At 48.2% G+C, this 16,856-nt stretch overlaps 1 protein-coding gene across 6 annotated transcripts in view; it reads right to left on the bottom strand.

Moving 5' to 3' along the window:
• Positions 1–16,856, bottom strand: part of LOC106610178 (lipopolysaccharide-responsive and beige-like anchor protein) — a 308,280-nt gene that overhangs the window by 29,061 nt on the left and 262,363 nt on the right. For all 6 annotated transcript variants that reach the window (XM_045722739.1, XM_045722741.1, XM_045722742.1 and 3 more), the window contains one exon: positions 8,736–8,825. In XM_045722739.1, coding sequence (XP_045578695.1) covers positions 8,736–8,825 — 90 coding nt within the window. The remainder of the gene's footprint in view (positions 1–8,735; positions 8,826–16,856) is intronic.

Genomic DNA, 16,856 nt, shown 5'->3' with positions numbered 1-16,856 from the left:
GCCAGGACCGGAGTCTGACACCACACTACACTCAGACAGGGGGACATGCCAGGACCGGAGTCTGACACCACACTACACTCAGACAGGGGGACATGCCAGGACCGGAGTCAGACACCACACTACACTCAGACAGGGGGACATGCCAGGACCGGAGTCTGACACCACACTACACTCAGACAGGGGGACATGCCAGGACTGGAGTCTGACACCACACTACACTCAGACAGGGGGACATGCCATGACCGGAGTCTGACACCACACTACACTCAGACAGGGGGACATGCCAGGACCGGAGTCTGACACCACACTACACTCAGACAGGGGGACATGCCAGGACTGGAGTCTGACACCACACTACACTCAGACAGGGGGACATGCCAGGACCGGAGTCTGACACCACACTACACTCAGACAGGGGGACATGCCAGGACCGGAGTCTGACACCACACTACACTCAGACAGGGGGACATGCCAGGACCGGAGTCAGACACCACACTACACTCAGACAGGGGGACATGCCAGGACCGGAGTCTGACACCACACTACACTCAGACAGGGGGACATGCCAGGACTGGAGTCTGACACCACACTACACTCAGACAGGGGGACATGCCATGACCGGAGTCTGACACCACACTACACTCAGACAGGGGGACATGCCAGGACCGGAGTCTGACACCACACTACACTCAGACAGGGGGACATGACAGGACCGGAGTCTGACACCACACTACACTCAGACAGGGGGAAGGATGGAAAACAAAGGTGGAGAAGGACACAGAGATTAATGGGGATGAGTCAGAGAGAGAGAAAGAGAGGGAGAGAGGGAGGGAGAGAGAAGAGGAGGCAGAGTGATAGAGAGAGCGAGAGAGAGCGAGAGAGCGCGAGGGAAGAGAGAAAGAGAGAGGGAGAAAGAAAGAGAGAGGGAGAAAGAAAGAGAGAGGGAGAAAGAAAGAGAGAGGGAGAAAGAGAAGGAGAGAGAAGAGGAGGGAGAGTGATAGAGAGAGCGAGAGAGCGAGAGAGTGCGAGGGAAGAGAGAAAGAGAGAGGGAGAAAGAAAGAGAGAGGGAGAAAGAGAAATTGCGAGTGCAAGGAAAAGAAAGCGAGCGAGAGAGAAAGAAATAAGAGAGAGAAGGAAAGAAGTCCCTCATCTGCTGCTGGTGTGAATGGAAAGAGAAAGGCACTGAACATCAGTCTACCTAGGACACGTCAAACCTGTCCAAACACACCAGGCCCACCTACCACCACCGGAGAGGCCAAACAATTACATATAAGACACCTTTAACCAGTATGGACTCATATGCCCTCCTGCTCCAGTACTGGGGTCGAGTTTCCAATGGATTTCCGTACGTACGTGTGTGTGTGTGTGTGTGTGTGTGTGTGTGTGTGTGTGTGTGTGTGTGTGTGTGTGTGTGTGTGTGTGTGTGTGTGTGTGTGTGTGTGTGTGTGTGTGTACGTGTGTACGTGTGTGTCTCACCACAGGGAATTGAGGCCCTGCTCAACCACCTAGCGTTTATTTGTCTAGGAAAGTGTCTCCCCATTTCTCACCTCGTTATTCTACTGCTCCCTTCTCATCTCAGCAGCTCCTACTGTACTGCACCCTACTGTACTGCACCCTACTGTACTGTACTGCACCCTACTGTACTGCACCCTACTGTACTGTACTGCACCCTACTGTACTGTACTGCACCCTACTGTACTGTACTGTACCCTACTGTATTGCACCCTACTGTACTGCACCCTACTGTACTGTACTGCACCCTACTGTACTGTACTGCACCCTACTGTACTGCCCCCTACTGTACCCTAATGTACTGTACCATACCCTACTGTACCGTACTGTAATGTACCGCACCCTACTGTACCGCACCCTACCCTAATGTACTGTAACCTACTGTACCCTACTGTACTGTACCCTATTGCACACGACCCTACTGCACTGCACACGACTCTACTGTACTGCACACGACCCTCCTGTACTGCACACGACCCTCCTGTACTGCACACGACCCTGCTGTACCCTGCTGTACTGCACCCCACTGTAAGAGTGGAAGAGTTAATACACTGTTACTAATAGTATACTGTACGCCAGGCCAGGATAGTCTACTTCTGATTTCATTAAGACATTAGAAGGGGAGGAAACAGAATCAACAGAACATATTTTCTGGTACTGTCCATCGGTGGCTCGCTTTTGGAGTCAGGACCCTCGTAAGACATCACAGAGAGGGATGTATTGCAAAAGGAAATGATAAAATGGCATTATACTGGGAAAAATGGGTTAATCTTTTAGTTGGAGTTAAGATCAGAATTAATGGTGGATTGACCGCTGTGTGTGAAAATCCAGCACTTGCAGACAGAGGAAATAAGTAATATATTTAAAGTTAGTTCTATAGTTATGTGAGAGAAAATAGCTGTAAGTAGCAGTAGAAGTATTGTTTTCCGTTAAATGTACTCCAATCAGGGAGGGATGGTAGGGGGAAAAATATAAAGAAATAAAAAATCTAAATGAGGGGGATTAGAAATTACGCAAACAATGAATTTGATAGATTCTGGGTTCTATCTGCAATATTAAAACTGATCTACCCTCAAAAAGAGCAAACCCTCGACCCTCAACCTGTGGATGAATGTGGCATTATTTGGATTTGTGGTGAGGAGCTAATGGGGTGTTTGGTAAACAGGGGTGGCATATGGGCAGCGCTATGTGCGTGTGTGTTTGTGCATATGTGTGTGTTTGTGCATATGTGTGTGTTTGTGCATATGTGTGTGTTTGTGCATATGTGTGTGTTTGTGCATATGTGTGTGTTTGTGCATATGTGTGTGTTTGTGCATATGTGTGTGTTTGTGCATATGTGTGTGTTTGTGCATATGTGTGTGTGCGCCAATGGTCTCCAGCTGTCAGCACCACAGGGCCACCCCGCTAATGGGGGCTCTGGGGGGCTCAAGTCGGCACGTCATCCACATCCCCCCCCCCACCTCACCCCCTCTTCCTGCCCCTTAAAAGCCTGTCACCTTTGGGCCATTGTTCCCAGCCGGTCCTCCTCCCTCTGGTTCTCCCCTGGTCCCCTCGTCTGTCTGTCTGTCTAAGGTGTAGAGTGGAAGTTTGGCTCAGGACCATGTTTCCACAGTGCTAATCCATTCACCCTCATCTGCCCCCCTACACCCAAAATCATACCTCACCCCTCTCTGACGACGAGAGGAGATGGGTTTAAAACCAGAGCTTACATTTCCCAGGGTTAGGATGGAGGGATAATGGGGGGGGAGGAAAGACTATAGACGGGCGAGAGCGAGTCAAAGCAGAGACCGTCATTTAACACACTAGCAGTCAGAGACCGTCATTTAACATACTAGCAGTCAGAGACCATCATTTAAACATACTAGCAGTCAGAGACCGTCATTTAACATACTAGCAGTCAGAGACCGTCATTTAAACATACTAGCAGTCAGAGACCGTCATTTAAACATACTAGCAGTCAGAGACCGTCATTTAACATACTAGCAGTCAGAGACCGTCATTTAACATACTAGCAGTCAGAGACAGTCATTTAACATACTAGCAGTCAGAGACCGTCATTTAACATACTAGCAGTCAGAGAACGTCATTTAACATACTAGCAGTCAGAGACCGTCATTTAACATACTAGCAGTCAGAGACAGTCAGAGACCGTCATTTAACATACTAGCAGTCAGAGACCGTCATTTAACATACTAGCAGTCAGAGACAGTCAGAGACCGTCATTTAACATACTAGCAGTCAGAGACCGTCATTTAACATACTAGCAGTCAGAGACCGTCATTTAACACACTAGCAGTCAGAGACCGTCATTTAACACACTAGCAGTCAGAGACCGTCATTTAACACACTAGCAGTCAGAGACCGTCATTTAACACACTAGCAGTCAGAGACAGTCATTTAACACACTAGCAGTCAGAGACCGTCATTTAACACACTAGCAGTCAGAGACCGTCATTTAACATACTAGCAGTCAGAGACCGTCATTTAAACATACTAGCAGTCAGAGACCGTCATTTAACATACTAGCAGTCAGAGACCGTCATTTAACATACTAGCAGTCAGAGACCGTCATTTAAACATACTAGCAGTCAGAGACAGTCATTTAACATACTAGCAGTCAGAGACCGTCATTTAACATACTAGCAGTCAGAGACAGTCAGAGACCGTCATTTAACATACTAGCAGTCAGAGACCGTCATTTAACATACTAGCAGTCAGAGACAGTCAGAGACCGTCATTTAACATACTAGCAGTCAGAGACCGTCATTTAACATACTAGCAGTCAGAGACCGTCATTTAACATACTAGCAGTCAGAGACCGTCATTTAACATACTAGCAGTCAGAGACCGTCATTTAAACATACTAGCAGTCAGAGACCGTCATTTAAACATACTAGCAGTCAGAGACAGTCATTTAACATACTAGCAGTCAGAGACTGTCATTTAAACATACTAGCAGTCAGAGACTGTCATTTAACATACTAGCAGTCAGAGACTGTCATTTAAACATACTAGCAGTCAGAGCCAGTCATTTAACATACTAGCAGTCAGAGCCAGTCATTTAACATACTAGCAGTCAGAGACCGTCATTTAACATACTAGCAGTCAGAGACCGTCATTTAACATACTAGCAGTCAGAGACCGTCATTTAACATACTAGCAGTCAGACTGTCATTTAACATACTAGCAGTCAGAGACAGTCATTTAACATACTAGCAGTCAGAGACCGTCATTTAACATACTAGCAGTCAGAGTCCGTCATTTAACATACTAGCAGTCAGAGAGCGTCATTTAACATACTAGCAGTACATACAAGCAGTCAGAGACCGTCATTTAACATACTAGCAGTCAGAGACCGTCATTTAACATACTAGCAGTCAGAGACAGTCATTTAACATACAAGCAGTCAGAGACCGTCATTTAACATACTAGCAGTCAGAGACCGTCATTTAACATACTAGCAGTCAGAGACAGTCATTTAACATACTAGCAGTCAGAGACAGTCATTTAACATACTAGCAGTCAGAAACAGTCATTTAACATACTAGCAGTCAGAGACAGTCAGAGACCGTCATTTAACATACTAGCAGTCAGAGACCGTCAGAGACCGTCATTTAACATACTAGCAGTCAGAGACCGTCATTTAACATACTAGCAGTCAGAGACCGTCATTTAACATACTAGCAGTCAGAGACCGTCATTTAAACATACTAGCAGTCAGAGACAGTCATTTAACATACTAGCAGTCAGAGACCGTCATTTAAACATACTAGCAGTCAGAGACCGTCATTTAACATACTAGCAGTCAGAGAACGTCATTTAACATACTAGCAGTCAGAGACAGTCATTTAACATACTAGCAGTCAGAGACCGTCATTTAACATACTAGCAGTCAGAGACTGTCATTTAACATACTAGCAGTACATACTAGCAGTCAGAGACAGTCATTTAACATACTAGCAGTCAGAGACAGTCATTTAACATACTAGCAGTCAGAGACAGTCATTTAACATACTAGCAGTCAGAGACCGTCATTTAACATACTAGCAGTCAGAGACAGTCAGAGACCGTCATTTAACATACTAGCAGTCAGAGACAGTCAGAGACAGTCATTTAACATACTAGCAGTCAGAGACAGTCATTTAACATACTAGCAGTCAGAGACCGTCATTTAACATACTAGCAGTCAGAGACCGTCATTTAAACATACTAGCAGTCAGAGACCGTCATTTAACATACTAGCAGTCAGAGACCGTCATTTAACATACTAGCAGTCAGAGACAGTCATTTAACATACTAGCAGTCAGAGACCGTCATTTAACATACTAGCAGTCAGAGACCGTCATTTAACATACTAGCAGTCAGAGACCGTCATTTAACATACTAGCAGTCAGAGACCGTCATTTAACATACTAGCAGTCAGAGACCGTCATTTAACATACTAGCAGTACATACTAGCAGTCAGAGACCGTCATTTAACATAGTAGCAGTCAGAGACCGTCATTTAACATACTAGCAGTCAGAGACCGTCATTTAACATACTAGCAGTCAGAGACAGTCATTTAACATACTAGCAGTCAGAGACAGTCATTTAACATACTAGCAGTCAGAGACAGTCAGAGACCGTCATTTAACACACTAGCAGTCAGAGACCGTCATTTAGCACACTAGCAGTCAGAGACCGTCATTTAACACACTAGCAGTCAGAGACCGTCATTTAACACACTAGCAGTCAGAGACCGTCATTTAACACACTAGCAGTCAGAGACCGTCATTTAACACACTAGCAGTCAGAGACCGTCATTTAACACACTAGCAGTCAGAGACCGTCATTTAACATACTAGCAGTCAGAGACAGTCATTTAACACACTAGCAGTCAGAGACCGTCATTTAACACACTAGCAGTCAGAGACCGTCATTTAACACACTAGCAGTCAGAGACCGTCATTTAACACACTAGCAGTCAGAGACCGTCATTTAACACACTAGCAGTCAGAGACCGTCATTTAACACACTAGCAGTCAGAGACCGTCATTTAACACACTAGCAGTCAGAGACCGTCATTTAACACACTAGCAGTCAGAGACCGTCATTTAACACACTAGCAGTCAGAGACCGTCATTTAACACACTAGCAGTCAGAGACCGTCATTTAACACACTAGCAGTCAGAGACCGTCATTTAACATACTAGCAGTCAGAGACCGTCATTTAACACACTAGCAGTCAGAGACCGTCAAGGCTATTCCATTGGGCCTCGGTCGGTATTGGGCATGGTATTGTGTACAGTATTGGGCATGGTATTGTGTACGGTATTGGGCATGGTATTGTGTACGGTATTGTGTACGGTATTGGGCATGGTATTGTGTACGGTATTGGGCATGGTATTGTGTACAGTATTGGGCATGGTATTGTGTACGGTATTGGGCATGGTATTGTGTACGGTATTGTGTACGGTATTGGGCATGGTATTGTGTACGGTATTGGGCATGGTATTGTGTACGGTATTGGGCATGGTATTGTGTACGGTATTGGGCATGGTATTGTGTACGGTATTGGGCATGGTATTGTGTACGGTATTGGGCATGGTATTGTGTACGGTATTGGGCATGGTATTGTGTACGGTATTGGGCATGGTAGTGTGTACGGTATTGGGCATGGTATTGGGCATGGTATTGTGTACGGTATTGGGCATGGTATTGTGTACGGTATTGGGCATGGTAATGTGTACGGTATTGGGCATGGTATTGTGTACGGTATTGGGCATGGTATTGTGTACGGTATTGGGTATGGTATTGGGTATGGTATTGGGCACGGTATTGGGCACGGTATTGGGCACGGTATTGTGTACAGTATTGGGCATGGTATTGTGTACGGTATTGGGCATGGTATTGTGTACGGTATTGGGCATGGTATTGTGTACGGTATTGGGTACGGTATTGGGCATGGTAATGTGTACGGTATTGTGTACAGTATTGGGCATGGTATTGTGTACGGTATTGGGCATGGTATTGTGTACGGTATTGGACATGGTATTGTGTACGGTATTGGACATGGTATTGGGCATGGTATTGGGTACGGTATTGGGCATGGTAATGTGTACGGTATTGGGTATGGTATTGGGTATGGTATTGGGCATGGTATTGTGTACGGTATTGGGCATGGTATTGTGTACGGTATTGGGCATGGTATTGTGTACGGTATTGGGCATGGTATTGTGTACGGTATTGGGCATGGTATTGTGTACGGTATTGGGCATGGTATTGTGTACGGTATTGGGCATGGTATTGTGTACGGTATTGGGCATGGTATTGGGCATGGTATTGGGCATGGTATTGTGTACAGTATTGGGCATGGTATTGTGTACGGTATTGGGCATGGTATTGTGTACGGTATTGGGCATGGTATTGTGTACGGTATTGTGTACGGTATTGTGTACGGTATTGGGTACGGTATTGGGCATGGTAATGTGTACGGTATTGTGTACAGTATTGGGCATGGTATTGTGTACAGTATTGGGCATGGTATTGTGTACGGTATTGGGCATGGTATTGTGTACGGTATTGGGCATGGTATTGGGCACGGTATTGGGCATGGTATTGTGTACAGTATTGGGCATGGTAATGTGTACGGTATTGTGTACAGTATTGGGCATGGTATTGTGTACAGTATTGGGCATGGTATTGTGTACGGTATTGGGTATGGTATTGGGCACGGTATTGTGTACGGTATTGGGCATGGTATTGTGTAAAGTATTGGGCATGGTATTGTGTAAAGTATTGGGCATGGTATTGTGTACAGTATTGGGCATGGTATTGTGTACGGTATTGGACATGGTATTGTGTACGGTATTGGGTATGGTATTGGGCATGGTATTGTGTACGGTATTGGGCATGGTAATGTGTACGGTATTGGGTATGGTATTGGGTATGGTATTGGGTATCGGTATTGGGCATGGTATTGTGTACGGTATTGGGCATGGTATTGTGTACGGTATTGGGCATGGTATTGTGTACGGTATTGGGTATGGTATTGGGCACGGTATTGGGCATGGTAATATGTACGGTATTGGGCATGGTATTGTGTACGGTATTGGGCATGGTATTGTGTACGGTATTGGGCACGGTATTGGGCACGGTATTGTGTACAGTATTGGGCATGGTATTGGGCATGGTATGGTGGTCAGTCGGTGTGAGCGTGCGCGTACGTGTGTGCGAGACTCACCACCTGCATGGCAGAGCTCCTTGGTTGGTGTGGCTCGATGAGCAGCTGACATGGGGTCTGTCCAAAACTCCTGATCTGTGCCTCCACAGCCTGGCGAGAGGGAGAGAGGTAGAGGCAGAGGTAGAGAGAGAGGTAGAGAAAGAGGGCGAGGTAGCGAAAGAGAGCGGTAGAGAAAGAGAGAGAGGTAGAGAAAGAGAGCGAGGTAGGGAAAGAGAGCGGTAGAGAAAGAGAGCGAGGTAGAGAAAGAGAGAGAGGTAGAGAAAGAGAGAGAGGTAGAGAAAGAGAGCGAGGTAGAGAAAGAGAGCGAAGTAGAGAAAGAGAGAGAGGTAGAGAAAGAGAGAGGTAGAGAGAGAGAGAGAGGTAGAGAGAGAGAGAGAGGTAGAGAGAGGTAGAGAGAGAGAGAGGTAGAGAGAGAGAGAGGTAGAGAGAGAGAGAGGTAGAGAGAGAGAGAGAGGTAGAGAGAGAGAGAGAGAGGTAGAGAGAGAGAGAGGTAGAGAGAGAGAGAGGTAGAGAGAGAGAGAGGTAGAGAGAGAGAGGTAGAGAGAGAGAGAGAGAGGTAGAGAGAGAGAGGTAGAGAGAGAGAGGTAGAGAGAGAGAGAGAGAGAGAGAGGTAGAGGGAGAGAGGTAGAGGCAGAGGTAGAGAGAGAGGTAGAGAAAGAGGGCGAGGTAGCGAAAGAGAGCGGTAGAGAAAGAGAGCGAGGTAGAGAAAGAGAGCGGTAGAGAAAGAGAGCGGTAGAGAAAGAGAGCGAGGTAGAGAAAGAGAGAGAGGTAGAGAAAGAGAGCGAGGTAGAGAAAGAGAGCGAAGTAGAGAAAGAGAGAGAGGTAGAGAAAGAGAGAGGTAGAGAGAGAGAGAGAGGTAGAGAGAGGTAGAGAGGTAGAGAGAGGTAGAGAGAGAGAGAGGTAGAGAGAGAGAGGTAGAGAGAGAGAGAGGTAGAGAGAGAGAGAGAGGTAGAGAGAGAGAGAGAGGTAGAGAGAGAGAGAGAGGTAGAGAGAGAGAGAGGTAGAGAGAGAGAGAGAGAGGTAGAGAGAGAGAGAGAGAGGTAGAGAGAGAGAGAGGTAGAGAGAGAGAGGTAGAGAGAGAGAGAGAGAGAGAGGTAGAGAGAGAGAGAGAGAGGTAGAGAGAGAGAGGTAGAGAGAGAGAGAGAGGTAGAGAGAGAGAGAGAGAGGTAGAGAAGTAGAGAGAGAGAGAGAGAGGTAGAGAGAGAGAGAGAGAGGTAGAGAGAGAGAGAGAGGTAGAGAGAGAGAGAGAGGTAGAGGTAGAGAGAGAGGTAGAGAGAGAGGTAGAGAGAGAGGTAGAGAGGTAGAGAGAGAGAGAGAGAGAGAGAGAGAGGGGTAGAGAGAGGGAGAGAGGGGGAGAGAGGGGGAGAGAGGGGGAGAGAGAGAGGGGAGAGAGAGAGAGGGGAGAGAGGGAGAGAGAGGGAGAGAGAGGGAGAGAGAGGGAGAGAGAGGGAGAGAGAGGGAGAGAGAGGGAGAGAGAGGGAGAGAGAGGGAGAGAGAGGGAGAGAGAGGGAGAGAGAGGGAGAGAGAGGGAGAGAGGGAGAGAGGGAGAGAGGGAGAGAGGGAGAGAGAGAGAGGGAGGGAGAGAGAGAGAGGGGGAGAGGGGGAGAGAGGGGGGAGAGAGGGGGGGGGAGAAATAGAGCAGTATAGAGACAGGTATGAGGTTGAGAGAGAGCGAGAAACAGAGAGAGAGAGAGCGAGAAACAGAGAGTGAGAGAGCGAGAGCGAGAGAGAGCAAGAGCGAGAAACAGAGAAAGAGAGCGAGAGAGAGAAACAGAGAAAGAGAGCGAGAGAGGGAGACAGACAGGCGGGTTAGGTGGCGCTAATTAAGAGATATAGGACCATAAATGTCACAGGAGACGCCGCCTCTCAGCTCTGGACAACATCAGGGGCCACAGAGTCAAGGTAACACAGGGCTGGGAGGACAGAGAGATGTACTGGTGTATGGTCAACACAGTAAAGAATACATACAGCAACAGCGGTAGGTGTGTGTAGGAGTACTCTAGGTGAGATGGGGCTACAGAGAGAGAGAGTGTAAATACAACCCAATACATTGTAAATACAACTCATATTTATGTTTATTTATGTTCCCTTTTGTACTTTAACTATTTGCACATTGTTACAACACTGTATATAATGATATTTGAAATGTCTTTATTCTTTTGGAACTTTTGTGAGTTCAATGTTTACCGTTCACTTTTTTATTGTTTATTTCACTTTTTGTTTATTACCTACTTCACTTGCTTTGGCAATGATAACATATATGTTTCCATGCCAATAAAGCCCCTTAAATTGAAATTGAATTGAGAGAGAGCGAGCGAGAAATAAAGATCTTGGGCAGGAAAGACAGAGGTTAAGTGAGAGACTGCTGCGCCGTGCAATCTGACTGTGTGTGAGTGCGTGTGAGAGAGTGAGTGTGGAGAAGAGCAGAGTACTATGTGAGACTACAGTGGTTGAGCCTGAGCTGGGGTTGGCCTGGACTGGGAGTGATCTCATAGAGAAGGACTGTACTGACTGCAGATGGGATTTCCATGAGAAAATGTTGCTGTGAACAGCACTGCTTATCCCTATTGTCTGAAACTAACCAGAGATGAGAAAGAGAGACTAGAGAGAGAGAGAGAGAGAGAGAGAGAGAGAGACGAGAGAGAGAGAGAGAGAGAGAGAGACTAGAGAAAGAGACGAGAGAGAGAGACGAGAGAGAGAGCCTCAGTTAAGCCCATAGACTCAGACTATACTTACTGTGAACTAATACCTGGGATTCATGTGAAATGGCACCCTATTCCCTATGTAGTGCACTTCTTTTGACCAGGCCCCTATTTGTACTCTGGTCAGAAGTAATAGACTACATAGGGAAGTGGATGTCATTTGGGATCCAGACCTATACTCCAGCCCCTGCCTGCCATCCTACCTTCCAGCTTTTGTGGAGGATCCCAGTGTAGTAAAGAAAAAAAGATGGTTCCTAATCTCTAACAGGTATGAGAAAATCTCCCGGCCTAGACTGAAGGCCTCCACCGACGCCAGCTGATATGTGAGAGTCAGAAAACCCAGGGCTTTGGTTCCCTCTCTCTCCCTCCCTCCCTCTCCCCCAGTCTGTCTCCCTGCCTCTTACCTCCTCTGTCCCCCCTCCCTCTCTTTTCCCGCTCTTTCCTTCTCTCTCCTAACCTTCTTTTCTCTGCTACTCAAGCTTTAATCCCCCAGTCCTCTCACAGCTGAGGAGAACAATGGGATCTGTCCCTCTCTCTTTATTTAGTGTAAATCCACTCCTGGGTCCATTAGACTGGGCCATCGATTACAAACAGATGATTTTGGGATGTGTCCCAAATTGTTACCCTATTGCCTACATAGGGCCCTGGGCAAAAGGAGTGCACTGTTAAGAGAATAGGGTGCCATTTGGGACGCCTGCCCTACAGTCATTAAGAGGATCTTGAAATACCAGAGAATGCATGTAGGGGTTCTAGGAAAAGCCCAAGTCATTACGTCAATGGAATGGGAGTCAGGGCAGGGCAAGATGGCGATAAGCGCTAGCTAGCTAACCCAATGTCTTCACAGCATCACTGTTTGATGAAGGGGAACTAAAGATGACTTTTAGAAGTTGATTTCAGATTTGCATAGAAATGTTGATGACACAAAATAAGAACACTTTTCAGTACTTTCCGCGGCGTGAATGTGAGTGGTGTTTGCAGGCGCTAGCTCTAGCTAGCCTAGTAGCTGGGCACAAGTCCAGCAGGAGGATTAAATGGAGGTGATTGATCAAAGTGTGTGAGCCTGGGGTGTGAGGGGTAGTCCGTCAGGACCCCTATGAACATCTGTGCCGGTGTAATTAGCTGTGGTCTGTCGTGTTCATCCAAAATACATTTGGCAAGAGCTTTACCATACACATCCCTATATTATGCCATACATATTAAATACCAAATCGTCCTTAACATATCTATATTAACATTTCTCTGATATCACATTTTAACAACCCAAAATATGATAAAATCTCTTGTATTAGTATACGATGATACAGACCACTTCCATCAGATCATGAACTGGACTGTGTGTACAGTATGGTGCGATGTCGGCCTCTCTCCCTACGGCCTCTATAGAGGACAACAGAACACGCTCCGTACCTCCGTACCTCCTCCTCCTCATCCCCTGCCATTCAGCTGCCCTTCATGCTCAGTGACTGGAGCATCGCATGGCGGGCACCGAGGGCAAACGCTGATTTATCACCTCATTCCCATCCAGATGTGCTTGAGCCCACCACCTACCCACCCACGCATGCAGATTCATTACCAGGAGCAGTGGGGAGAGGGGGGCTGTGGTCGGTCATTCCCCCAGCTAGAGGCCCATTAGCCAGGCATGGCCAGGAGCCTGGTGCATGGTTAATACAACCGGAAGGTAAATGCTCTGATGATCAGGAGAATGAATAAATCCACACCGCAGAGCATGGTGCCATCAGAGAGAGAGAGCACATAAACTGTGTGTGTGCGTGAGAGAAAGAGAGAACGATTGGAGAGAGAGAGAGAGAGAGAGAGAGAGAGAGAGAGAGAGATTGGAGGTGTATTGCATGAACACACATATACATGAATGAAGAGAGGGAGGAAAGTGTGTGAGTCTAAGAAAGAGTTTGTTGTCACCCTCCTCCCCCTCCCTGTGTAGAGTCCAATCAGCTGGGGAGGTTTCTCCACACACCCGACTGAACCCTGGCATTAGTTTTAATTAGTAAAATACACCAGCAGCGCGTCTCCAGCCCCGAGCCGTAGCCAGCCTCTGTCCCTCAGTGTTTGTGAGGAAGCAGGCCTGTGGAGGAGGCGGAAATGGGTTGCTAGTCTGGGCCGTGTCAGGGCCAGGGGCCAAGGGGGGTGGAGGTTGGAATGGAGGGGGGTAGCGCCAAGGGAGACCGCCACTACTGAGTGACAACTGATTCAGCCGTGGTCCTGGTGTGGTCTGGTCCTGGTCTGGTCTGATCCTGGTCTGGGCTAGGCCTTCCGGGGCTGGTTTGTGTCAGAATAGGCAATGGAGGACAGGTGGTGGTGGAGGGGGATAGGGAGGGACAGGACAAGATAGGGAGGGACAGGATAGGGAGGGACAGGGAGGGACAGGAGAGGATAGGGAGGGGCAGGATAGGGAGGGACAGGAGAGGGAGGGACAGGATAGGGAGGGGCAGGATAGGATAGGGAGGGGCAGGATAGGATAGGGAGGGGCAGGATAGGATAGGGAGGGGCAGGATAGGATAGGATAGGGAGAGGGACAGGACAGGATAGGGAGAGGGACAGGACAGGATAGGGAGAGGGACAGGACAGGATAGGGAGAGGGACAGGAGAGGGAGGGACAGGATAGGATAGGAGAGGGAGGGACAGGACAGGATAGGGAGAGGGACAGGAGAGGGAGGGACAAGAGAGGGAGGAACAAGAGAGGGAGGGACAAGAGAGGGAGGGACAAGAGAGGGAGGGACAAGAGAGGGAGGGACAAGAGAGGGAGGGACAAGAGAGGGAGGGACAAGAGAGGGAGAGACAAGGTAGGGAGAGACAAGGTAGGGAGAGACAAGGTAGGGAGAGACAAGGTAGGGAGAGACAAGGTAGGGAGAGACAAGGTAGGGAGAGACAAGGTAGGGAGGGACAGGAGAGGGAGGGACAGGAGAGGGAGGGACAGGAGAGGGAGGGACAAGGGAGGGACAGGAGAGGGAGGGACAAGAGAGGGAGGGACAGGAGAGGGAGGGACAGGAGAGGGAGGGACAGGAGAGGGAGGGACAGGAGAGGGAGGGACAGGGAGGGACAGGAGAGGGAGGGACAGGAGAGGGAGGGACAAGGGAGGGACAGGAGAGGGAGGGACAGGAGAGGGAGGGACAAGAGAGGGAGGGACAGGAGAGGGAGGGACAGGAGAGGGAGGGACAGGAGAGGGAGGGACAGGAGAGGGAGGGACAGGAGAGGGAGGGACAGGAGAGGGAGGGACAGGAGAGGGAGGGACAGGAGAAGGAGGGACAAGGTAGGACGTGACAAGGTAGGGGGGACAAGGTAGGGAGGGACAAGGTAGGGAGGGACAAGGTAGGGGCGGGACAAGGTAGGGCGGGACAAGGTAGGGCGGGACAAGGTAGGGGCGGGACAAGGTAGGGCGGGACAAGGTAGGGCAGGGACAAGGTAGGGAGGGACAAGGTAGGGAGGGACAAGGTAGGGAGGGACAAGGTAGGGAGGGACAGGATAGGGAGAGACAGGGTAGGACGGGACAAGGTAGGGGAGGACAGGGTAGGGAAGGACAAGGTAGGGAGGACAGGGTAGGGAAGGACAGGGTAGGGAAGGACAGGGTAGGGAGGGACAAGGAGGGGAGGGACAGGGTAGGGAGGGACAGGGTAGGGAGGGACAAGGAGGGGAGGGACAGGGTAGCGGGGGACAGCTGGAAGAGAGGCTCCCTGCCCCAGAGGCCTACAGTCTACACAGGCCAAGCCATGGTAGGGTAGAGGGTGGGGTGGAATGGGGTGGGGGTTCTAGCTGAGCGTTTGGAATGTCTCAAGGCAGATTAGGGAACGCTGCGGAGACCGTTGCCATGTTTACCCAGACGGGGACTGCTTCCTGGTCATGCTCTCCCTCCATCAGCGAGAGAACATCAGCTCCCTTCTTCCGCTTCCTCTTCTCTGTGTTGACTCATGCCACATTAAGACAAGCACGTTTTACTGCACTGGGACTGAGAGTCTGGGAGTACTGGTACAGGGGTTCCCTTCTATTTCTCTCTCTCTCCTGCCCTCTCTCTCTCCATCTCACGCTGTCCTTTGTCTGTGATTATGGAAAATCTCACGGCCGTCGCACACCAGTGACAATACACAGACGGGAACAGTCTGCATTTTACAGCTTTCACGTAATACGAGTATAAATTAAACATACCCACGCAAACAGGAACCTGCCTTGAGTCGTCGCACAACCCCCACAAACCAGACAACACGCCAAGGACATCCTCGGTTATTCATTTCCCTTCATTCCAAACCAAGTGCGGTTATGCGGTTACTGTGATGCGTTTATTTGCATAAAAACAGCATGTTTTCCATCCAGATGCAGCTTGTCAAGTGGTTGAGTAAATCAAATGACCGTGGCCTCGCTGCAGAGGGGTTCTCTCTCCGTCCTTTAAATGTTCAGAATATAGAGACTTCATCAGATACGGACCAGCGCCCCTAAAGAAGATTGGCCTTGCCAGTGGCCCCACATAATCACATGCCTATATGCCATAACATTGTAGTATGGGCAAGTATATAGGTGACCTATGCGCAGGAAGTTTCCAACATCCCACACCTTTATAAATGTCAGCTGGGAATTTAATGAAGGGAGTGACTCTGAAGATGGGTCCTCTTGTACATTAGCCTAAGCAAAATGTCCCAGAGCTAGCTAACGGAACAGTTGAGTCACTTTGACCTTCAGCTGAACACCCACTGACGCTAACCTCTAACACCGTTCCACAGTGAGTGTACTGATGGAAATGACGACTACTATCGCCCTACTGTGTCCTTGTTGAACGCCGATGTCAAGATGGTGGTTTTCTGGCCAGGAGTCTGATAGTGAAAGTTCTGAGGGAGGTTCGTTTTGGTTGGTGAGCGGGTAAATGTTGTTCATTTCCAATGTAGACACTTTAATCCAACTGAACGTCATAATAGTGTCAGAAAATGATATTCAACACAACATAAGTAATTGCTAAATTGTGATATCAGAGCAATTGTGATATTTGTTACGGATCATTTGTTCGGGGCTTCAGAGTGTCTTCGATGAAATCAAATATTGCATTATATAGGAAGTGATGTTGACCAGCGCTCGTTGTATTTAGGGTACACTGTGTTATCTCTGGAGATTATTAGAGCCAGGACGGTCCCGGGATATTTTATCCATGGCAAAAATGAAAACACGAAGCAAACCAAACTCTCTGGTCCTTTAATAACCTGCTGTATGTAACATATGGTGCTACAGCTTGGTAAATAAATACATGTGACTCTGGATGACATCATCATGTTTGTTTCCAACATTAGAGCTGATTTCTAAACAAGTTCAATCCGCTTTGTGTTTTGTTCCCTTACCACCATACTAAAGAGTATCACCATACTGGTATCGTCCAGGCTCTAGAGTTTATACAGTACACACACAGTGCACTCTGGGCCAGAAGAGG

This window comes from Salmo salar, chromosome ssa08 (genome assembly GCF_905237065.1).
Source record: "Salmo salar chromosome ssa08, Ssal_v3.1, whole genome shotgun sequence".
NCBI classification, from domain to species: domain Eukaryota; kingdom Metazoa; phylum Chordata; class Actinopteri; order Salmoniformes; family Salmonidae; genus Salmo; species Salmo salar.
The sequence above is the reverse complement of the archived record's forward strand: the minus strand, read 5'-3'. Positions and strand labels throughout refer to the sequence as shown.